The sequence below is a fragment of the Balaenoptera borealis genome, assembly GCF_965194805.1.
Source record: "Balaenoptera borealis genome assembly, chromosome: 2".
Taxonomy (NCBI): Eukaryota; Metazoa; Chordata; class Mammalia; order Artiodactyla; family Balaenopteridae; genus Balaenoptera; species Balaenoptera borealis.
In genome coordinates, this window is record NC_138867.1 from 28,841,657 (window position 1) to 28,862,824 (window position 21,168).

The 21,168-nt window shown below is 36.0% G+C and overlaps 1 protein-coding gene across 2 annotated transcripts in view; it reads right to left on the minus strand.

The window, feature by feature from the left end:
- Window positions 1-209: 209 nt before the first annotated feature.
- ZFR (zinc finger RNA binding protein) overlaps window positions 210-21,168 on the minus strand; it is a 76,956-nt gene continuing 55,997 nt past the window's right edge. For both annotated transcript variants that reach the window (XM_082382212.1, XM_082382211.1), the window contains 3 exons: window positions 4,742-4,853; window positions 4,526-4,623; window positions 210-1,826 (listed from right to left, as the gene is read on the minus strand). In XM_082382212.1, the coding sequence (XP_082238338.1) occupies window positions 1,647-1,826; window positions 4,526-4,623; window positions 4,742-4,853 (390 nt within the window). In that variant the 3' untranslated portion in view covers window positions 210-1,646. The remainder of the gene's footprint in view (window positions 1,827-4,525; window positions 4,624-4,741; window positions 4,854-21,168) is intronic.

Genomic DNA, 21,168 nt, shown 5'->3' on the forward strand with positions numbered 1-21,168 from the left:
TGACACATCTGGGAGAAGAACCAGAGTCTCCTGTTCTGTTTCCCCAGCGGCTGTCTCCTACAGTCTCCTGGTCCTCTAAGAGCTTGGGGGAAGATTCTGACCCAAGAAAGAAACTGAACCAATATGGTATTGAATTACCATTGAACTTTCTGGAAATTATGTGCCCAGGAAGCATCATTTGTCAGAAATAACAAGATGTAAGTAGCCAATAAATTTGAATATGGTTTTACTGAAGCATACGTCATTTCAAAGCAGAAGTATTTATGTCAATTCTAACATATAATACATTTAAGTCATTATATGAATTTAAGTTTTTATTTGTGTATTTCACTGTAGTGCTGTGACAACAAAATGACATTTGTGTACCAGAGCATACATATATCAACAGTAAGATGTAACTTTTCATTACACCACTGCTAGAATATTTAGCTTTTTGTAGGACACATAAGCAGGTAAGATGGCCACACCAAATAATTTTCTGTTTTTTTTCCCTTAGATAACCTTAATTTTTTTTAATCAGCAATACTCTATCAACCTCACTGTTAATAGAACTGTAAATTATCTGGGTGATGGGGTGTGGGGACAGGGGGGAGGGATCATTCAACTATTATTATACTGTAATAGTCGTTAGAGTAATCTCACACACACCAATAAGGAACTGTCTTCATAATTAAGGGCTAGTTACTGTTGTTAGTTGCACAATGATACAGTTCCTTTTGAAAATATTGGTTAGCCCACTTATATATGAAAAATGCCCTTTCCACTTATGCAGAAGAAAAAAATATTCAGAAAGTTATTTTTGGCCTTGCTATGTCAAAAAGTCAACTGTACAAAGATCTACGTGTCAAACCTAAAATTATAATTTTAAAAGTATTAAAAACAAAAATGTCATGCATTTTTATTATCAGTTATGCAGAGGCTTTAAAACTGTCGCAAGACCATATAGTATATATTAGCTTTTATACTGCTAATGCACAACTAACAGCAAACTTGATTAGATTAACAGAAATCTGTCTTAATTATACCTTTATATATCACACTAGAGAGACAAATGCCACAAGATCTGCAGAAACATTCAGTTCTGAGCACTTAAATGGCAGGATAACTTTTTTGTGTTGTAATCCATCACATAAAGAATAGCAAAAGGAAGAAATTCTGCAGTCTCACGTTACAAAAAAACGTACTGCTGTAAAATATTAAGAGGGGGTAAAGGATATCTGTAACACAAAGTAACAACTAGTATCAAACAGCAAACAAAACCTCTAAATAAAAATATCAAAATACACATAGCAACTGAGCACAAATACTGCATTAAATATAGTAAAGATTTAATAGGACTAGTTAATAAAAGACACAAATATAGGGGGAGCTAGGGCAACCAGTAAATAAAACCAAAAATAATGGGAAAAAAAATCAGAACAATTGTTTTTCCCCTAGTTGGAGCACAATTTTTGGGGGGTGTCTTTCCATTCATATAATACCTAACACTGTACATTAAAAGATTTTAATATCAGAAAAACTTGGTTCTTCCATGAAATTCTTTAAATTCTTGATAATTTTTTCAAAGTAGACATCATTATGAATGAAAAACAGCCAACAAATGGGCACCTGTTGTCTTTTAACACTGCAGATTTTACAGAAACTTTTTAAAAGTTATCATAATCCTTTTTGTCTTTTTTCCCCTCAGCTTCAAATCCATCAACTCCATCACTATCCCTTCTTCGTTTCCTGTTGTTGTGGATGTTAAAACGTTGGCTCATTTGGGGTAGTGGATCCATGCCCAGAACTTTGTGTATCTGGCGGAATGCAAGGAGTCTCAATGCAAACTACAACAAAAGAAAGAGTCAGAATTTAGTTAATTTAAAAAAGCAGTATTAATTCTTATTAGGTTTATAGCCCCAAATGACAATATAAAAAAGCATGTTTAATGAAAGACACATCTTGAACGGTATTAAGTTTCACAAATGAAATACTCCGTATGTTCTGATGTTTTTATTTTCAGGCTTTAATGTGTGCATGCTGTTTTGTTTTTTAAAGCATAAGTTAAAAAAATAATTCTTAAAAAAAATTAGTATAATGTTCATTAAAAAAATCCTAAAACAATATACAGCAAAAGAAAAAGTGTCTCACTTATTGAATGAACATCTCTTTGGTTCATATTCACTCATCTTCCCACTTTTCCTGTGGATGCCCATGTACACAGGCTCAGGCATGGGGTACACGTGTGCGCGCGCACACACACCTCTCCCCAGGTTTACAAAATGAGGATTATACTTCTACAACTTGTTACTTCATGAACTAAAAAAAAGATTTTTCACTATGTGCCTATGTATACATAGGAGTATGTTAGGCATCAATGTCACAAGACCTTATATGTCACAAGCTATTTGAGACATAATTCCCCAGTTTTCTGGGGGATATATACCCTTTAAACTAATATAAGGAAATTTTACAGTCATTTGATTAAATGGCAATTTTCACTATGTAGTTAAACCTTCAATATAACTGTTTAGACTATTTCTTGAGATATAATTCACATATAAAATTTGCCCTCTTAAAGTGTACAATTCAGTGGGTTTTTTTTAGTATACTTACAAAGTTTTTCAACCATAACCACTCTCTAATTCCAGAACATTTTCATCACCACCTCTCACCCGTAAAAAAACCCCATGGCCCAATAGCAGTCATTCCTCAATTCCTCTACCCTGAGGCCCTCACAACCACTAATCTACTTTTCTATCTTGATAGATTTGTCTACTATGGACATTTCATATAAATGAAATCATACAACATGACTTTTTGTGTCTGGCTTCTTTTACTTACATTAAGGTTTTCAGATTCATCTACATTGTATTATGTGTCAGCACTTCATTCCTTTTAATAGCTGAGTAATTTTCCACTGTATGAATATACTATATTTGTTTATCCACCTATCTATCAGTTGATATACACTTGGGATGTTTCCACTTTTTGGCAATTATGCACAATGCTTCTATGAATATTTGTGCATAAATTTCTTTTTTTTAGACTTTTTTATTTTTTATTATTTTTTGTGTATAACTTTTTAATGAACATACATTTGCAGTTCTTTGAATATACTTAGGAGTCAAACTGCTGGGTCATATGGTAACTCTATGTTTAACTTATTGAGGAAGTGCCAAACTGTTTTCCACGGTGGCTGCTATTTAGACTATTTTTAATCCCTGTTTATTTTCTTCAGCTGAGATACAGTTATTGTCTACAATCATCCAAGTGAGAATTTACAGTTCTAAAACTTTTTTCCAGATTAGATGATTCTAGTTCCTTAGAACTCTCCTCATACATTGATTGGCTTTTCAAACCTTGAAAAGTCCCCAAATCATCTTGGTCGGAACTTGATACAGCATTCTGTGTAAGCCTGCAGTTCTGGATCTTTGGCAGTACTGGGTACTTCTCTATCTCATCGAAGTTATAAGGCTGTTAATTTTCTGAAGTGAAACTAGAAATATTTATCATAACAGAATACTAATTCTTTATTTAGAGATACTTATAAAAGGTCCTTCCCAAAGATAAACAGAATAATGTTTTCTTCTGTATTAAAAGAAAATATCCAAAGATATCTGGTGTATAATAATGAATAGTAGTAATACACTTCTACCACAGACATATTGCTACTGATCATCAGCTTTTTCTAATACTAGGAGTTTCTAAATAGAAGAGTACTCCAGTAAGGAAAACTAAAATAGCATCTGAGGATGGAGTGCACACTCTGTAAGCTCTTGTTCTGCATGTGATTGATATACATTCCTAAATTCTAACAAGGAGAGATTTCTACTGTGTCATTGTAAATTATTTAGCAGCAAACGAAATTTGAGGATACTGAAATTATTCCCATAAAAAGTCATCTTGGAATTTTTAAACAATATCAAGGAAGACAAGATTTACTTAATTCCTTTTTTGAGGGGGCTGATTAACCTTATTCTCCTCTTAGTACACTTCCGGACTCAAAAAAAGAAAGCTATAGCAGTTTTAGACTGATTGAAATATTAACTTGTTTAATCTTCCCAACAATCCTATTTGAGATAGATACTGCTCTTAGGCCTTACAGATGAGCTGGCAGAGCTGGTATTCAAACTCAGGGAGTCTTGACTTCAGGGCCCACACTTTTAATTACTACATTAGCTGACTTTTTCAGTGGCAGGAAAGGCTAAAACGTAACAAAAATTTCCATAAACCATACAACATATCACTTCTGTACATCCAGAGGACATAAATAGCTTCTCTACTGATCTTGATATACAACGTAATACCCAGATTTAGTGACACTGAAAATACTGCTGTATTTTTATATTTATATAATACACTTAATGAGACACGCACATAGTTAAAATAATAAAATTGAAGAGTATATTAATGAAATCTAGTTTAAATTATATCCTCTCTAAGGGTCTACTTACAGTGATTTTTTCTAAAGGACAATTATAAAAACCCAAAACTTTAAGGGCAGTGATAGAACAAAGCTTTGGGATTAGGAAGACACTGGTACCTGTGCACTGGATGTGATGTCTTCACGCTGCTGGTCAGTCATTGTTGCCAAGGTATCAAAGGGATCCTTCTCACAAGGATCCAGAAGTCCAGGACTACCTACAGCAATCACCGTAGGGAGAAAAAAGCATTACCATCATCCATTTGTAAAATAAAGAAGAGTTCTCATTCAACCATCAAACACAAAAACAAACATTAAAAATGAAGTAAAACTTACCTTTAAGAATAATCCCAGAAGAAATGCACTCAAAAACTCTTCTCAGCGCATCTCCAGGACTCTGAGGACTAGAAGCACTACTGATTGCTTTCTCTACCAGTAACTCCATAGCCTAAAAACAGAAACGTAACAATGTGCTTAACAGCTTACAGCCCAAAGGAATTATTCATTTTCAAACACCAGAATGACAAACTACCTGCAAAACTGTCATTAAAAATTTTGAAGACTGAAAAAGTTACATAGACCAAGTCACAAAATTAGAAAAAAATTACATATAACATAAAAATAATCAAAATTAAAGAATAAGTAATGAAAACAAAATTAATAAGACTAACTGACATCTTAAAAATATTTTATAATTTATGCTTAATGAAAAATAGATTAATATGGTTTTTTGTTATTTTTAGTTATTGTTATCCTTTCCTATTAAAACATGACAGTCCTTAAAATTCTTTAGATATTTAGGACTCACATACATATGTTCTTTAATACCTACATACTGATGATACTAAGTAGTTAGAGCACGACAGTATTCTACTAAGTAAAGGAGACTTGTTTTCTTTATGAACAATTATCTAATTTTCATTTAACATACAACCGTACTTCTATTATCCTTAAGGAAAACACAACTTATGCTTTCACTGTAAATTACACTTGAGAGACTCAAAATATAAACCAATGAATAAAAGAAAAAGTACAGATTTAGATCCAGAAAGTGTTTTGAAGGGTCTCTTATTAGAAAAATTTGTTTCCATTTAGAGTTTAAAAATTGAGATATAACGTACAACTCGGTGGTTTTTAGTACATTTACAAAGTTGTTCAATCATAACCACTCTCTAATTCCAGAACATTTTCATCACCCCCCAAAAAAACTCCATATCTACTAGCAGTCATTCTCCATCCTCCCTTTCTTCCATCCCCTGGCAACAACTAAACCACTTTCTATTTCTATAGATTTGCCTCTTCTAGATACTTCATACAAATGGAACCATATAGTATGTGACTTTTTGTATCTGGTTTCTTTCACTTAGCATAATGTTTAAGGTTTGTCCAAATTGTAGCTTTTACTTAAATTATAAATAAAACCACCAATAACACTTCAAAGAAACTAAATAGATTGCAACTAGAATGAAATCCTTAAAATGATACTGAAACTGAAAATACCTTAGGGAGAATCCATTTTTAGCTGTATACTTAAAAAACTCATAAATTTAATCAGAGGTAAAAACTACATCCACCTATTCACCCCAAGGCCATTACTCAGATCTTTTAAGTAAGAATAATTCTTAAAAGGCTGGACATTTGGAGGCTTCAGTCCCAAACAAATTAGGAATAAATTGTATGAGAGATGTGAATTTAAAGAGATAGTGCACATTAAGAGCTATAAAAAATGATAGCTGGAAGCATGAAGTTAAAAACATCTGAGAATAATGAATGTTAATAGTGATAAATGTAAATTACAACAAAAAAATTAAGATGGTTCAGTTTATTCAACTGAAGAATGCAGTAAGATGTTCAAGACAATTTTTAAGGATTTTCATTTTAAAATTTTACTATTTTAAGAAATCAGCTTCACTTATCTAGACGACTCTATGAATGTAGAATAAACACCTTTCCTTTCCAGACAAGTCAAGTATTATTTCAAGATGTCCAAAAGACTGAAATCTTTGAAGATTAAAGGATTGTCAAGTGTCATTTATTTTGGATTTTAAAAAATTTTATTTATTTTTTTGGCTTCGTCAGGTCTTAGTTGCGGCATGCGGGGTCTTCGTTGAGGCATATGGGATCTTTCATCTGGGTGCGGGCTCTTCGTTGTGGCGTGCGGGTTTTCCTCTAGTTGTGGAGCACAGGCTCCAGGGCAGGCGGCTCCAGAGTGCGTGGGCTCTGTAGTTTGCAGCACACGGGCTCCCTCGTTGAGGTGCACGAGCTCAGTAGTTGTGGTGCTGGGCTTAGGTGCCCCGTGACATGTGGGATCTTACTTGCCCAACCAGGGGTCAAACCTGCGTCCCCTGCATTGGAAGGTGGATTATTTACCACTGGACCACCAGGGAAGTCCCCCAGATGTCATTTATTTTGAACCCCTCTGCCTAGTCTAAGTGGCCAGTATGTAGAAAATACTCAATAGGACTTTCCTGGTGGCGCAGTGGTTAAGAATCCGCCTGCCAATGCAGCAGACATGGGTTCGAGCCCTGGTCTGGGAAGATCCCACATGCCACAGAGCAACTAAGCCCGTGCGCCACAACTACTGAGTCTGTGCTCTAGAGCCCGCAAGCCACAACTACTGAGCCCACGTGCCACAGCTACCAAAGCCTGCATGCCTAGAGTCTGTGCTCCGCAACAAGTGAAGCCACCACAATGAGAAGCCTGCGCACCACAACGAAGAGTAGCCCCCACTAGCTGCAACTAGAGAGAGCCCGCACACGGCAATGAAGTAAGTAAGTAAATAAATAAATGAAAACACTCAATAAATGTTTATGAAACACAATACTTTTGGAAAGAAATATGAAAATAATCCTGCTAATAAAAGAAATCAAGGTTTATAATTAACAAGTTAATAAAATACAAAATTGATGTCCTAAAATATGCAACTTTCCCAAAATACCTCAAATTTATAATACTTCTAGAGAATGTAAAGAGAAAAATAAGTATTAAATAATCAGCTATAATATAGCTATGTCAAGATATAAAATGTTACAAGTAATTCAAAGCTTTTTCAAAATCTGCTTACTGACTGACCTTAGAAGTGGGAATTTGTAATTTATACTTATATATTAAGGTAGAAACTAACTAAAAACCAAGAAAGAAATGAATTATTTATGGAATACAGAAAGTCCATATATCTAATCACACAATAAAACTAAGTCAACTATCTGCCTTCTGAGATCATTTGCTCTGAAGGAAGCAATTAAAAAATGTTAATTTTCTATGGAACATGGTTGTTCTCCAAGCAGAGGTCTGCAGTTAAGAAAGCAACAAAAGTAGAACACAAGAGGTTTATATACTCTGAAATGTACGCATTCAAAAGTAAAAGGACAGAAAACTAGGGCACCTAACAGGTACCGGTGAGGGACCACAGACACCTAAGGGGACGGGAGGAACCCCCAGTGACTGGTTGTTTCAATTATATTTCTATTTTTCCTAATATGTTTTTTTATCTTTCTGATTTTATTTTTTTATTCTTTGTTATTGTCTTGCTCCTTTTTTTTTTTTTTTTGGCATGCTACATGGCTTGTGGGATCTTGGTTCCCAGGCCGGAGGTCAGGCCCGGGCTCCTGCGGTGGGACCTCTGAGTCCAAACCGCTGGACTAACAGAGAACCTCAGACCCCAGGGAATATTAATCCGAGTGAGGCCTCCCGGAGGTCCTCTTCTCAGCAGGAAGATCCCGCTCTATCCAACGGCCTGCAAACTCCAATGCTGGATGCCTCACGCCAAACTACCAGTAAGACAGGAATACAGCCCAACCCATCAAAAACAAAAACAAAAAATGAAATGACAAAAAGATATGTTACAGACGAAGGACCAAGGTAAGAACCTACAAGACCAAATAAATAAAGACGAAATAGGCAACCTATCTGAAAAAGAATTCAGAGTAATGATAGTAAAGATGATCCAAAATCTCAGAAACAGAATGGAGAAAATACAAGAAACATTTAACAAGGATCTAGAAGAGCTAAAGAGCAAACAAACAGTGATGAAAAACACAATAAATGAAATTAAAAATACTCTAAAAGGAATTAATAGCAGAATAACTGAGGCAGAAGAACGGATAAGTGAGCTGGAAGATAAAATGGTGGAAATAACTGTGAGGGAGCAGAGAAAGAGAAAAGAATGAAAGGAATTGAGGACAGTCTCAGAGACCTCTGGGACAACATTAAACACACCAACATTTGAATTATAGGGGTCCCAAAGAAGAAGAGAAAAAGAAAAGGTCTGAGAAAATATTTGAAGAGATTATAGTCGAAAACTTCCCTAACATGGGAAAGGAAATAGTCACAAGTCCAGGAAGCACAGAGAGTCCCATACAGGATAAGCCCAAAGAGAAACATGACTAGACACATTAATCAAACTATCAAAAATTAAATACAAAGAAAAAATATTAAAAGCAGCAAGGGAAAAGCAACAAATAACATACTAGGGAATCTCTATAAGGTCAACAGCTGATCTTTTAGCAGAAACTCTGCAAGCCAGAAGGGAGTGGCAGGACATATTTAAAGGATGAAAGGGAAGAACCTACAACCAAGATTACTCTACCCAGCAAGGATCTCATTCAGATTTGATGGAGAAATCAAATGCTTTACACACAAACAAAAGCTACAAGAATTCAGCACCACCAAACCAGCTTCACAACAAATGCTAAAGGAACTTCTCTAAGCAGGGAACACAAGAGAAGAAAAAGACCCACAAAAACAAACCCAAATCAATTAAGAAAATGGTAATAGGAACATACATATTGATAGTCACCTTGAATGTAAATGGATTAAATGCTCCAACCAAAAGACACAGAGTGGCTGAATGGATACAAAAACAAGACCCATACATATGCTGTCTACAAAAGACCCATGTCAGACCTGGGGACACATACAGACTGAAAGTGAGAGGATGGAAAAAGATATTCCATGCAAGTGGAAATCACAAGAAAGCTGGAGTAGCAATACTCATATCAGATAAAATAGACTTTAAAATAAAGACTGTTACAAGAGATAAGGAAGGACACTACATAACGATCAAGGGATCAAACCAAGAAGAAAACGTAGCAATATAAGTATTTATGCACCCAACATAGGAGCACCTCAATACGTAAGGCAAATGTTAACAGCCATAAAAGGAGAAATCGACAGTTAACACAGTAATAGTGGGGGACTTTAACACCCCACTTATACCAATAGACAGATCATCCAGACAAAAAATAAATAAGGAAACAGAAGCTTTAAATGACACAATAGACCAGATAGACTTAGTTGATATTTTTAGGACATTCCACCTGAAAGTGGAAGAATACACTTTCTTCTCAAGTGCACATGGAACATTCTCCAGAATAGATCACATTTTGGGTCAAAAATCAAACCTTGGAAAATTTAAGAAAACTGAAATAGTATCAAGCATCTTTTCCAACTACAGCGCTACGAGAGTAGAAATCAATTACAAGAAAAAAACAGTAAAAAACACAAATACATGGAGGCTAAACAGTGCGCTGCTAAATGACAAAGAGATCATTGAAGAAATCAAAGAGGAAATCAAAAAATACCTAGAGACAAATGACAATGAAAACACGATGATCCAAAACCTATGGGATGCAGCAAAAGCAGTTCTGAGAGGGAAGTATACAGCAATTCAAGCTCACCTCAAGAAACAAGAAAAATCTCAAACAATCTAACCTTAAACCTAAAGCAAGTAGAAAAAGAAGAACAAAGAAAACCCAGAATTAGTAGAAGGAAAGAAATCAAAAAGATCAGAGCTGAACTAAATGAAACAAAAACAAAGAAAACAATATCAAAGATCAATAAAACTAAAAGCTGGTTCTTTGAGAAGATAAACAAAATTGATAAACTTTTAGCCAGACTCATCAAGAAAAAAAGGGAAAGGACTCAAATCAATAAAATTAGAAATGAAAAAGGAGAGATCACAACTGACATCTACCACAGAAATACAAAAGATTGTTAAGACACTACTACAAGCAATTATATGCCAATAAAATGGACAACCTGAAAGAAATGGACAAAGCCTTGGAAAAGTACAACCTTCCAAGACTGAACCAGGAAGAATTAGAAAACATAAACAGGCCAATCACAGGTAATGAAATTGAAACTGTAATTAAAAATCTTCCAACAAACAAAAGTCCAGGACCAGATGGCTTCACAGGTGAATTCTATCAAACATTTAGAGAAGAGTTAACACCTATCCTTCTCAAGCTCTTCCAAAAAATTAGAGGGAGGAACACTCCCCAAACTCATTCTAGGAGGCCACCACCACCCTGATATCAAAAGAAGACAAAGAGATCACAAAAAAAGAAAATTATAGACCAAAATCACTGATGAACATAAACGTGAAAATCCTCAACAAAATACTAGCAAACAGAATCCAGCAACACATTAAAAGGATCATACACCATGATCAAGTGGGATTTATCCCAGGGATGCAAGGAATCTTCAATATAGGCAAAACAATCAATGTGATACACCATATTAACAAATTAAGGAATAAAAACCATATGATCATCTCAACAGATGCAGAAAAAGCTTTTGACAAAATTCAACACCCATTTATGATAAAAACCCTCCAGAAAGTGGGCAAAGAGGGAACCTACCTCAACATAATAAAGGCCATATACTACAAACCCACAGCAAACATCGTTCTCAAGGGTGAAAAGCTTAAAGCATTTCCTCTAAGATCAGGAACAAGACAAGGATGTCCACTCTCGCCACTCTTATTCAATGTAGTATTGGAAGTCCTAGCCACAGCAATCAGAGAAGAAAAGAAATAAAAGGAATACAAACTGGAAAAGAAGAAGTAAAACTGTCACAGTTTGCCGATGACAATGATACTATACATAGAAAATCCTAAAGATGCCACTAGAAAACTACTAGAACTAATCAATGAATTTGGTAAGGTTGCAGGATACAAAAGTAATGCACAGAAATCTCTTGCTTTCTTATACACTAACAATGAAAGATCAGAAAGAGAAATTAAGGAAACAATCCCATTTACCATCGCAACAAAAAGAATAAAATACCTAGGAATAAACCTACCTAAGGAGGCAAAAGACCTGTACTCAGAAAACTATAAAACACTGATGAAACAAATCAAAGATAACATAAACTGATGGAGAGATATTCCATGCTCCTGGACAGGAAGAACCAATACTGTGGAAATGATTATACTACCCAAAACAACCTACAAGTTCAATGCAATCCCTATCAAACTACCAATGGTATTTTTCACAGAACTAGAATAAGAAATTTTACAATTTGCATGGGAACACAAGAGACCCCGAATAGCCAAAGCAATCTTGAGAAAGAAAAATGGAGCTGGAGGAATCAGGCTCCCCAACTTCAGACTATACTACAAAGCTACAGTAATCAAGACAGTATGGTACTGGCACAAAAACAGAAATCTGAATCAATGGAACAAGATAGAAAGCCCAGAGATAAACCCACACACATATGGTCACCTTATCTTTGACAAAGAAGACAAGAATATACAATGGAGAAAAGACAGCCTCTTCAATAAGCGGTGCTAGGAATAGACAGCTACATATAAAAGAATGAAATTAGAACACACCCTAACACCATACACAAAAATAAACTCAATAGACCTAAATGTAAGGCCAGACACTATAAAACTCTTAGAGGAAAACATAGGCAGAACACTCTATGACATAAATCACAGCAAGATCCTTTCTGACCCACCTCCTAGAGTAAGGGAAATAAAAACAAAAATAAACAAATGGGACCTAATGAAACTTAAAAGCTTTTGCACAGCAAAGGAAACCATAAACAAGACCAAAAGACAAGCCTCAGAATGGGAGAAAATATTTGCAAACGAAGCAACTGACAAAGGCTTAATCTCCAAAATATACAAGCAGCTCATGTAGCTCAATATCACAAAAACAAACAACCCAATCTAAAAATGGGCAGAAGACCTAAACAGACATTTCTACAAAGAAGACATACAGATGGTCAACAAATGCATGAAAAGATGCTCAACATCACTAATCATTAGAGAAATGCAAATCAAAAGTACAATGAGGTATCACCTCACACCAGTCAGAATGGCCATCATCAAAAAATCTAGAAACAATAAATGCTGGAGAGGGTGTGGAGAAAAGGGAACTAACTCTCTTACACTGCTGGTGGGAATGTAAATTGATACAGCCACTATGGAGAACAGTATGGAGGTTCCTTAAAAAACTAAAAATAGAACTACCATACGACCCAGCAATCCCACTACTGGGCATATACCCTGAGACAACCATAATTCAAAAAGAGTCGTGTAGGGCTTCCCTGGTGGTGCAGTGGTTGAGAATCTGCCTGCCAATGCAGGGGACACGGGTTTGAGCCCTGGTCTGGGAAGATCCCACATGCCACGGAGCAACTAGGCCCGTGAGCCACAACCACTGAGCCTGCGCGTCTGGAGCCTGTGCTCCGCAACGGGAGAGGCCGCGATAGTGAGAGGCCCGCGCACCGCGATGAAGAGTGGCCCCCGCTCGTCGCAACTAGAGAAAGCCCTCGCACAGAAACGAAGACCTAACACAGCCAAAAAAAAAAAAAAAAAGAGTCATGTAGCACAATGTTCAGTGCAGCTCTATTTACAATAGCCAGGACATGGAACCAACCTAAATGTCCATCAACAGATGACTGGATAAAGAATGTGGCACATATATACAGTGGAATATTACTCAGCCATAAAAAGAAATGAAACTGAGTTATTTGTAGTGAGGTGGATGGACCTAGAGTCTGTCATACAGAGTGAAGTAAGTCAGAAAGAGAAAAACAAATACCGTATGCTAACACATATATATGGAATCTAAAAAAAAATGGTTATGAAGAACCTAGGGGCAGGACAGGAATAAAGACGCAGATGTAGAGAACGGACTTGAGGACACGGGGAGGGGGAAGGGTAAGATGGGACGAACCGAGAGAGTGGGATGGACTTATATATACTACCAAATGTAAAATAGCTAGCTAGTGGGAAGCAGCCGCATAGCATAGGGAGATCAGCTCGGTACTTTGTGACCACCTAGAGGGGTGGGATAGGGAGGGTGGGAGGGAGACGCAAGAGGGAGGAGATATGGGGATATACATAGACGTATAACTGATTCACTTTGTTATAAAGCAGAAACTAACACACCATTGTAAAGCAATTATACTCCAATAAAGATGTCAAAAAAAACAACAACCTACGTGCACCACAATGTTCATTGCAGCTCTATTTACAATAGCCAGGACATGGAAACAACCTAAATGTCCATCAACAGATGACTGGATAAAGAATGTAGCACATATATACAATGGAATATTTCTCATCCATAAAAAGAAAAGAAATTGAGTTACTTGTAGTGAGGTGGATGGACCTAGAATCTGTCATAGAGTGAAGTAAGCCAGAAAGAGAAAAACAAACACTGCATGCTAATGCATATATATGGAATTTAAAAAAGCAGTACTGATGAACCTAGCGGCAGGGCAGGAATAAAGACGCAGACGTAGAGAACAGACTTGAGGGCACAGGGTGGGAAAGGGGAAGCTGGGATGAAGTGGGAGAGTAGCCCTGACGTATATACACTACCAAATGTAAAATGGATGACTAGTGGGAAGCTGCTGCATAGAATAGGGAGATCAGCTTGGTGCTTTGTGATGACCTAGAGGGATGGGATAGGGAGGGTGGGAGGGAGGCTGAAGAGGGAGGGGATATGGGGATATATTTATACATATAGCTGATTCACATTATTGTACAGCAGAAACTAACACAACATTGTAAAGCATTTATACTCCAAAAAAGATGGGGGAAAAAAAGAAACAAGTAAAAAGACAACATCAAAGACGAACAGAATCAAATTAGGAAAATGATTATTTAGGTTGCAATGTGAAACGTCTTGGTGGCTGAAGTTATTTAAAGAAAAAAGCTCTCTTAAATATTACCTATTAGATGATGTGAAACCTAGGATTGTAATATTTGCTTTAAAAAACATTCATGTGGTATATATTTTTCTTTCCCATCTTTAATAGTAGTAAGAAGAACAATGCTTAGTAAGGGGCAGGCACCATGCTAAGCACTTTTAAATAAATCATTTAATTTCTCATAACTAGATGCCACTATACCACAATTTTAAAGATTAAAAAACAGAAAACCTTAAAGAGGTTAAAAGGTCATACAACTAGAAGCTTAAGGGGCTAGGATTTAAACCCAGGTCTGACCGACTCAAACCTGTTTTGTTTTGTTTTTTAAAGACAACTATATTTCAATAAATATCCTTTACAACTGATCCAGACAGATAACATTAACTAGTTTCCTTGGATAGTAGTTTCTAGTTCTGATAGAGGTAAAGGGCTATGAAAAAAAAATACTTTGGGAGATTATGGTAACACAGGTACTTTCATTTGGTGGTAGTGTATACCTGTAAAACCTTCTTTAAAAAAAAAAATCACACAGTTGGCAAATTCAAAGGCACATACTAATGAACCCAGTAATGTCAGTACTAAAGATTTACAATAGGGCTCTTACACTTAATGAAAACACAAAAAATATTCAGTGAAGCTGCTTATCTGCAATACACTGGAAACAATCTAAATATCAAACCCTAGGAAGTTTGGTCAAGTAATTGTAATAGTAGTAAAGTTAGCCTCTTTATCATTATATAACTAACACTTACTGACTGAGTGCTTATTATATGCTAAGCACTGTTCTAAGCCTTTACATGCATTAACCAATTTTAATCATCATAATCACCTCTTGGTGGTAGATACAACTATTATTCCAATTTTACAGATAAAAATGTTTATGCTATTAAAATAGGATTTTATGAATACCATTACAAGCACTTGTCTGTATAAAAGCCATTTCTGTATTCCAGTAAACACAGGTGAAGATTGATACATGCATGACAAACTTCCCACTCCTAAGTCCACGTGTAGGATGTTATATTTTTGCACATGCACAGCACTTTATTTCATACTCATACACATGTTGTATGGACAGCACTTTATTTCATACTCAACAATTCTTAATAAAAACTGTCAAGCCTTTTTTTAAAAAATGTATTTATTTTTGGCCACATTGGGTGTTTGTTGCTGCACGTGGCCTTTCTCTAGTTGCGGCAAGCGGGGGCTACTCTTCATTGCGGTGCGTGGGCTTCTCACTGAGGTGGCTCCTCTTGTTGCTGAGCACAGGCTCTAGGCACACGGGCTTCAGCAGTTGTGGCACAAGGGTTTAGTTGCTCTGCGGCATGTGGGATCTTCCCGGACCAGGGATCGAACCCATGTACCCTGCAATGGCAGGCGGATTCTTAACCAGTGAGCCACCAGGGAAGTCCTTTTTTTTAAAAAAAAATTTATTTATTTGGCTATGCTGGGTCTTAGTTGAGGCATGCAGGATCTTTTAAGTTGCAGCATGTGGGCTCCTAGTTGCAGCATGCGGGATCTAGTTTCCTGAGCAGGGATCAAACCTGGGCCCCCTGCATTGGGAGCACAGAGTCTTAGCCACTGGACCACCAGGGAAGTCCCAGAACTGTCAAGTCTTCTTAAAAAAGGTTTTCTAACAGCTTTTGGTGATTTGGGGATGTGTATGTACTCAAGTAGATGGTTTCTGTTATGGGGTAGCTAAGTGCTGAGTTATTATTTTTAAGCTAAAGTGAGTGAGATGATACAGTCCAAGTACAACTTGCTGATTCTCCTGCAAGCTAAAAGAATGTTAGTTATTTGCCCTGTGATGTCAGTGTTCTATCACTTAAAACATCTTTTATACAGACAAGTGTTTGTAATGGTATTTACCAAGTTGAAGACTCTTTGTGGAAGACAGGGTCGGAAGAGTAGAAAAATTCCAATTATCCACATCTAATTATATCTAATAATAAATAGACATTTGACTAACATGTAGATAAAAGAAAAAAGAAATAATGTAAGATCTTCCAAAGGAGTAAGATGCAGGGGAAAATTAATATCAAAGTTGGCTGTGAATTCTCAACACAAGTGTCCCAAAGCGGCTTCACATACCCAAAACCCTCTGTTGGTTCAGGGAAATAGAAATTGTTCTTGAAAGGAGATGGTGAATAGGTTTCGGAAACAAACAGAGCAGATTCTGCATAGGCAAAGCCTCTAGGAGGCCATCCTGGGTTTGAAATCTGAAGTGTAAAGGTGTGCCAATGGAATCCACCTCACAGACTATCACAGCACATTCAATCAGGACACAGGAGAGACAAAGCCCATGTCTGGGAATTCCCTGGTGGTCTAGTGGTTAGGACTCAGTGCGTTCACTGCTGGGGCCTGGGTTCAATCCCTGGTCGGGGAACTAAGATCTTGCAAGCCACGTAGCACAGCCAAAAAAAAAGCCCAAGGTTTACATGCAGCCAAACCCTACTCCTTTCCATAAGCAATCCTCAAAGCAGAGCTCATGGGGGAAGAAAAAGGACAAGTATTTTAAAAGGTGTGGATACATTCAAATACAGTTCTTGTTTGGTTGTCTCAGCATAAAAGGATGATTTTGTAATGGAACTGACAATGCTAAGCACTAACGAGATGAAAAAACTGAAACAAATCAGACACAACATCCGTGCATCTGGGAGGAACATAGCATGAAAAATAGAGATGAAAAATCTATTCTTGGGACTTCCCTGGTGGTGCGGTGGTTAAGAATCCGCCTGCCAATGCAGGGGACACGGGTGCAAGTCCTGGTCCAGAAAGATCCCACGTGCCGAGGAGCAACTAAGCCCGTGCGCCACAACTACTGAGCCTGCGCTCTAGAGCCCGTAAGCCACAACTACTGAAGCCCTCATGCCTAGAGCCCATGCTCCACAAGAGAAGCCCGTGCACTGTAACTAGAGAAAGAATATCCCCTGCTTGCCGCAACTAGAGAAAGCCTGCATGCAGCAACAAAGACCTAACCCAGCCAATAAAAAAAAAAAAAAAAAAAAAAAAATCTACTCTCTACGGACTTTGAGCAATAATAGTATATCACTGCTTGTAACAAGTAGTATCACTTGTTACAACAAATGTATCACTCTGGTGCAAATATTGAGGGGGAGGCTATGTATGTGTAGTGGAGGAGGGTATGTGAGAACTCCGTACTTTCTGCTCAGTTTTGCTGTGAACCAAAAAGTGCTTTAAAAAATATCTATTAAAAAATAATCTATTCTGGAAGAATCTTAATTTAAGGAAATGAAGATATAACCTGCTCACATTCTGAGTAATAGAGAACTTGATAAATACAAAAAGCCAATAAAATTAAGAGCTCAAAGTTGAGATGAAAAGGAAAACTGCAGAGCTAATTAAGCAAACTGAAATGCAAAATAACATTATTATAGAACTAATAATGAATTATAAACAGCAAAGAAGATTAGGACATAGTTGGAAACTAAATTACTACCAAAGAGACAATAATAGGGGACAAAAGAGGAAAGAGAACAAAGATTAAAACAATCACAAAGATAATAGATATGTAGGACAAAGGCAATGCAATATAAGGATAATTGGTATCCCTGAAAATAGAGAATCATATTAATAATTTGTCAAATCTGCAGGGCAAAAAGGACAAAGTTTTCAATGAAATGCTGATACTGAACAACAGATTCCAAGACATAATTTGGTTAAGTTACTAAAATTGAAGGATAAAGAATTCTTTCAGCAGCCTGTAGAAAAAGTAAAGGCAAAAAAATTAGGCTGGACTTAGATGTAGTAATACTCAGTGCTGGAAGACAATGGAGCAACACCAATAAATGGAGGAGGAAAAATTGTGACCTAACAATATATTTCTCAATAAAGTAGTGGTAACTGGCAAAGATTCTCAAACATGAAAGAAATTTTAAAAACTTAAAACAGTTTTTGATAAGAACTATATGATGATAAAATGCAGTCAATCAAGAAATGAAAAGAGGAAGTCCCAGTAAAAGATCTAATGGTTGGCATCAAACCATTCAGATACAGAACATTAAACAAAGGGAATATGACTACAGAAGGTAAATGTAGTTATTTTTAAACCTTCGAGGTTTAAAAAAGTATTAAGTGTAAACTTTCCTTGGTCTAAGTGGAATCAGCATATATTAAGACATAAATCAAGAAACAGGTTTTAATACGTTACTTAAAGGAATGAATGAAACAAATGAAAAAAAGAAAATATAACAAAAAACCCAAGAGGATGTGAGGAGTACAAAGAAGTGATACTATTCTCAGCTTTTACAGATGAGAGGTTAACAAACATTGCTTAAAATTGTTAAACAAACAGATTAAAATACCACAAAAAACTATAAATAGGGCAACAACTAATTGTATAAATAGAGGGAAACCCATTCACACATAAAAAAGACCAAGAAAAGGATAAGAATTATGGGAAAGGGCAGAAGAAAACAAAGGAAACAAACAGAATTATACCAGACAAATGCTAATATAAAAAGCTAGAGTTTAGGAGGCTGGGGGTACAGACAAAATAAGTGAAGGGGATTTAGAGGTACAAACTTCCAGCTTTAAGATAAGTAAGTCAGAGGGATGTAAGTGCATATAGGGAATATGGTCAATAATATTGTAATAACTTTGGTAACAAATCATAACTGGTCATTATTTCAGTAATCATTTCATAATGTATAAAAATATCAAATCACTATGTTGTATATTTGAAACTAATATAATATTGTAAGTTAGTTATAATTCTTTTTTTTAAAGCTAGAGTTTTGATATTAATAAATGGACAAGGCTTATTAACTAATAGCAGAAAGTGTTAATTAAATGCCCTTTATAATGGCAAAAGGTTCAAACTCACAATTACGACATAGTTGTATTAAGTGTCTATGTCCAAAATATTACTGCAACGAAACAATAAAGAACAAACTGTAGAAAACACAACAAAATAGCAGATTTTAATTTATCTTTGTCAGTCCATGGACAGATAAAGTAGACAAAAAATATGAAGGAAAGGAGATAGAAGATATGAACAGAATTGATGAAGTTGAACTAAGGGGTATATATTAAATGCTATAACTTGCTGAGAGCACATTTTTTAAGTGCCCACACTTAACAAAAACTGTACATATGAGACCACAAAGAAAACTTGAAATTCCCAAAATTGCAAATAGTAGAATATATTTATTGCATTATTTTTATATGCTATAAAAACTAGAAGTTATTTACAAAACAAAAGCAACTCTTCTTCAGTCATGTAGAATTTAAAAATTCCCTCAAAACTACTCTTGGCTTAAAGACAATATTAAAATGAATTTCGGATTGCATAGAAAAAAAAAGAAAAAATATTATATACACACACACACACACACACACACACACACACACACACACACGTGTATATATATATGTATATATGGCCAAAACCTATGTCCAGCCTTAAATTACAGCTTTAAAACCTCTATAATTAAAGAGTGAGTGAATGAAACAAGTATCCAACTCATGAAGTTTGTAAAAGAACAAAAATAAACCCAAGGAAAATAGAAAATTAGAGATGAAATAAGAAATTAATGAATTACTAAGAAGGAAAATGGCAGATCTGGCAGCTAAATCCAAGGAGCTGGCTCTCTGAGGGGAGGAAAAAAATACTAAATTGGATAAACTACTGCCTAAAGGATATAATACTAGGAGAGATTTTTAAATGTCAAAATACTGACATTTTGGTGTGCTTTAACCTACCAAAATACTTTGCGTATTTTATGGTATATGTACATGATTTCAAAGATCGGCCAGCGGCTTTGTTTGCCCTCCCATCATTACCCTGCCATGGCCTATCTTCCCCCAGTTCCTTTCACCTGTGCATCCTCTCTTCTACTCAGTTCTTAGATCTCTGCATCCTCAAAGGAGAGAGGGTCCCTTGAAGTTTATGGCTCTCTCTGATAAAGAGGAAAAGTAAGGTGTAGGCAAAGGGCCATCTGTAGTGTTGGACCTCCAAACTCCAACAGTAGCCCAGGAGTGGCCTGAGAGTTCAGTCTCAAAAGTACTGAAGCTTAGACTTACTACAACAGAAATAGCCTCAAGGGCACCTGGGTTGAAGGGACTGAAGTTGAAGGAATCAGGAAGTAAAATGATAATGCATAATGCTTATATCTTTAAACATTAAAAAAATTTAAAGTTATATAATGCTCATAAATTTTTATATTTAAAATCAATTAAGAATTCAGTGAATTCTCATCACAAATAAATACTGAACACCCATTTGTTATTTTGCTCCTATACAGCAACTGCTATTACTGGCTAGTCCAATCAATCAAAGAATTAAAAGTAATAAAAAAGATGCTACAGGTATTTTTAAAACTCTAAGAGAGCAAAACTCTAAAAATCTGAGTATCTGGCTGAATTGGTCAATTTTTCTAGGAAAAGATAAGTTGCCAAAAATAACCCCAAGAGAAAGAAAAACTAAACAAACCAATTAATCACAATAAAACAAGAAAGCACCACCCCTTTTATAAGTGACTGATGGTGTCACATGAATTTTATAAATTATCAAAAAACATAGTTTTTTTTAATAGTTTATATATATTTATTTATTTATTTATTTATTTATTGGCTGTGTTGGGTCTTAGTTGAGGCACGTGGGCTTTCTAGTTGAGGCGTGCAAGCTCAGTAGTTGTGGCTCATGGGCTTAGTTGTCCTGCGGCATGTGGGATCTTAGTTCCCTGACCAGGGATTGAACCGGCATCCCCTGCATTGTAAGGCGGATTCTTTACCACTGGATCACCAGGGAAGTCCCAAAAAACATATAGTTTTGATGCTACTAAAAACTG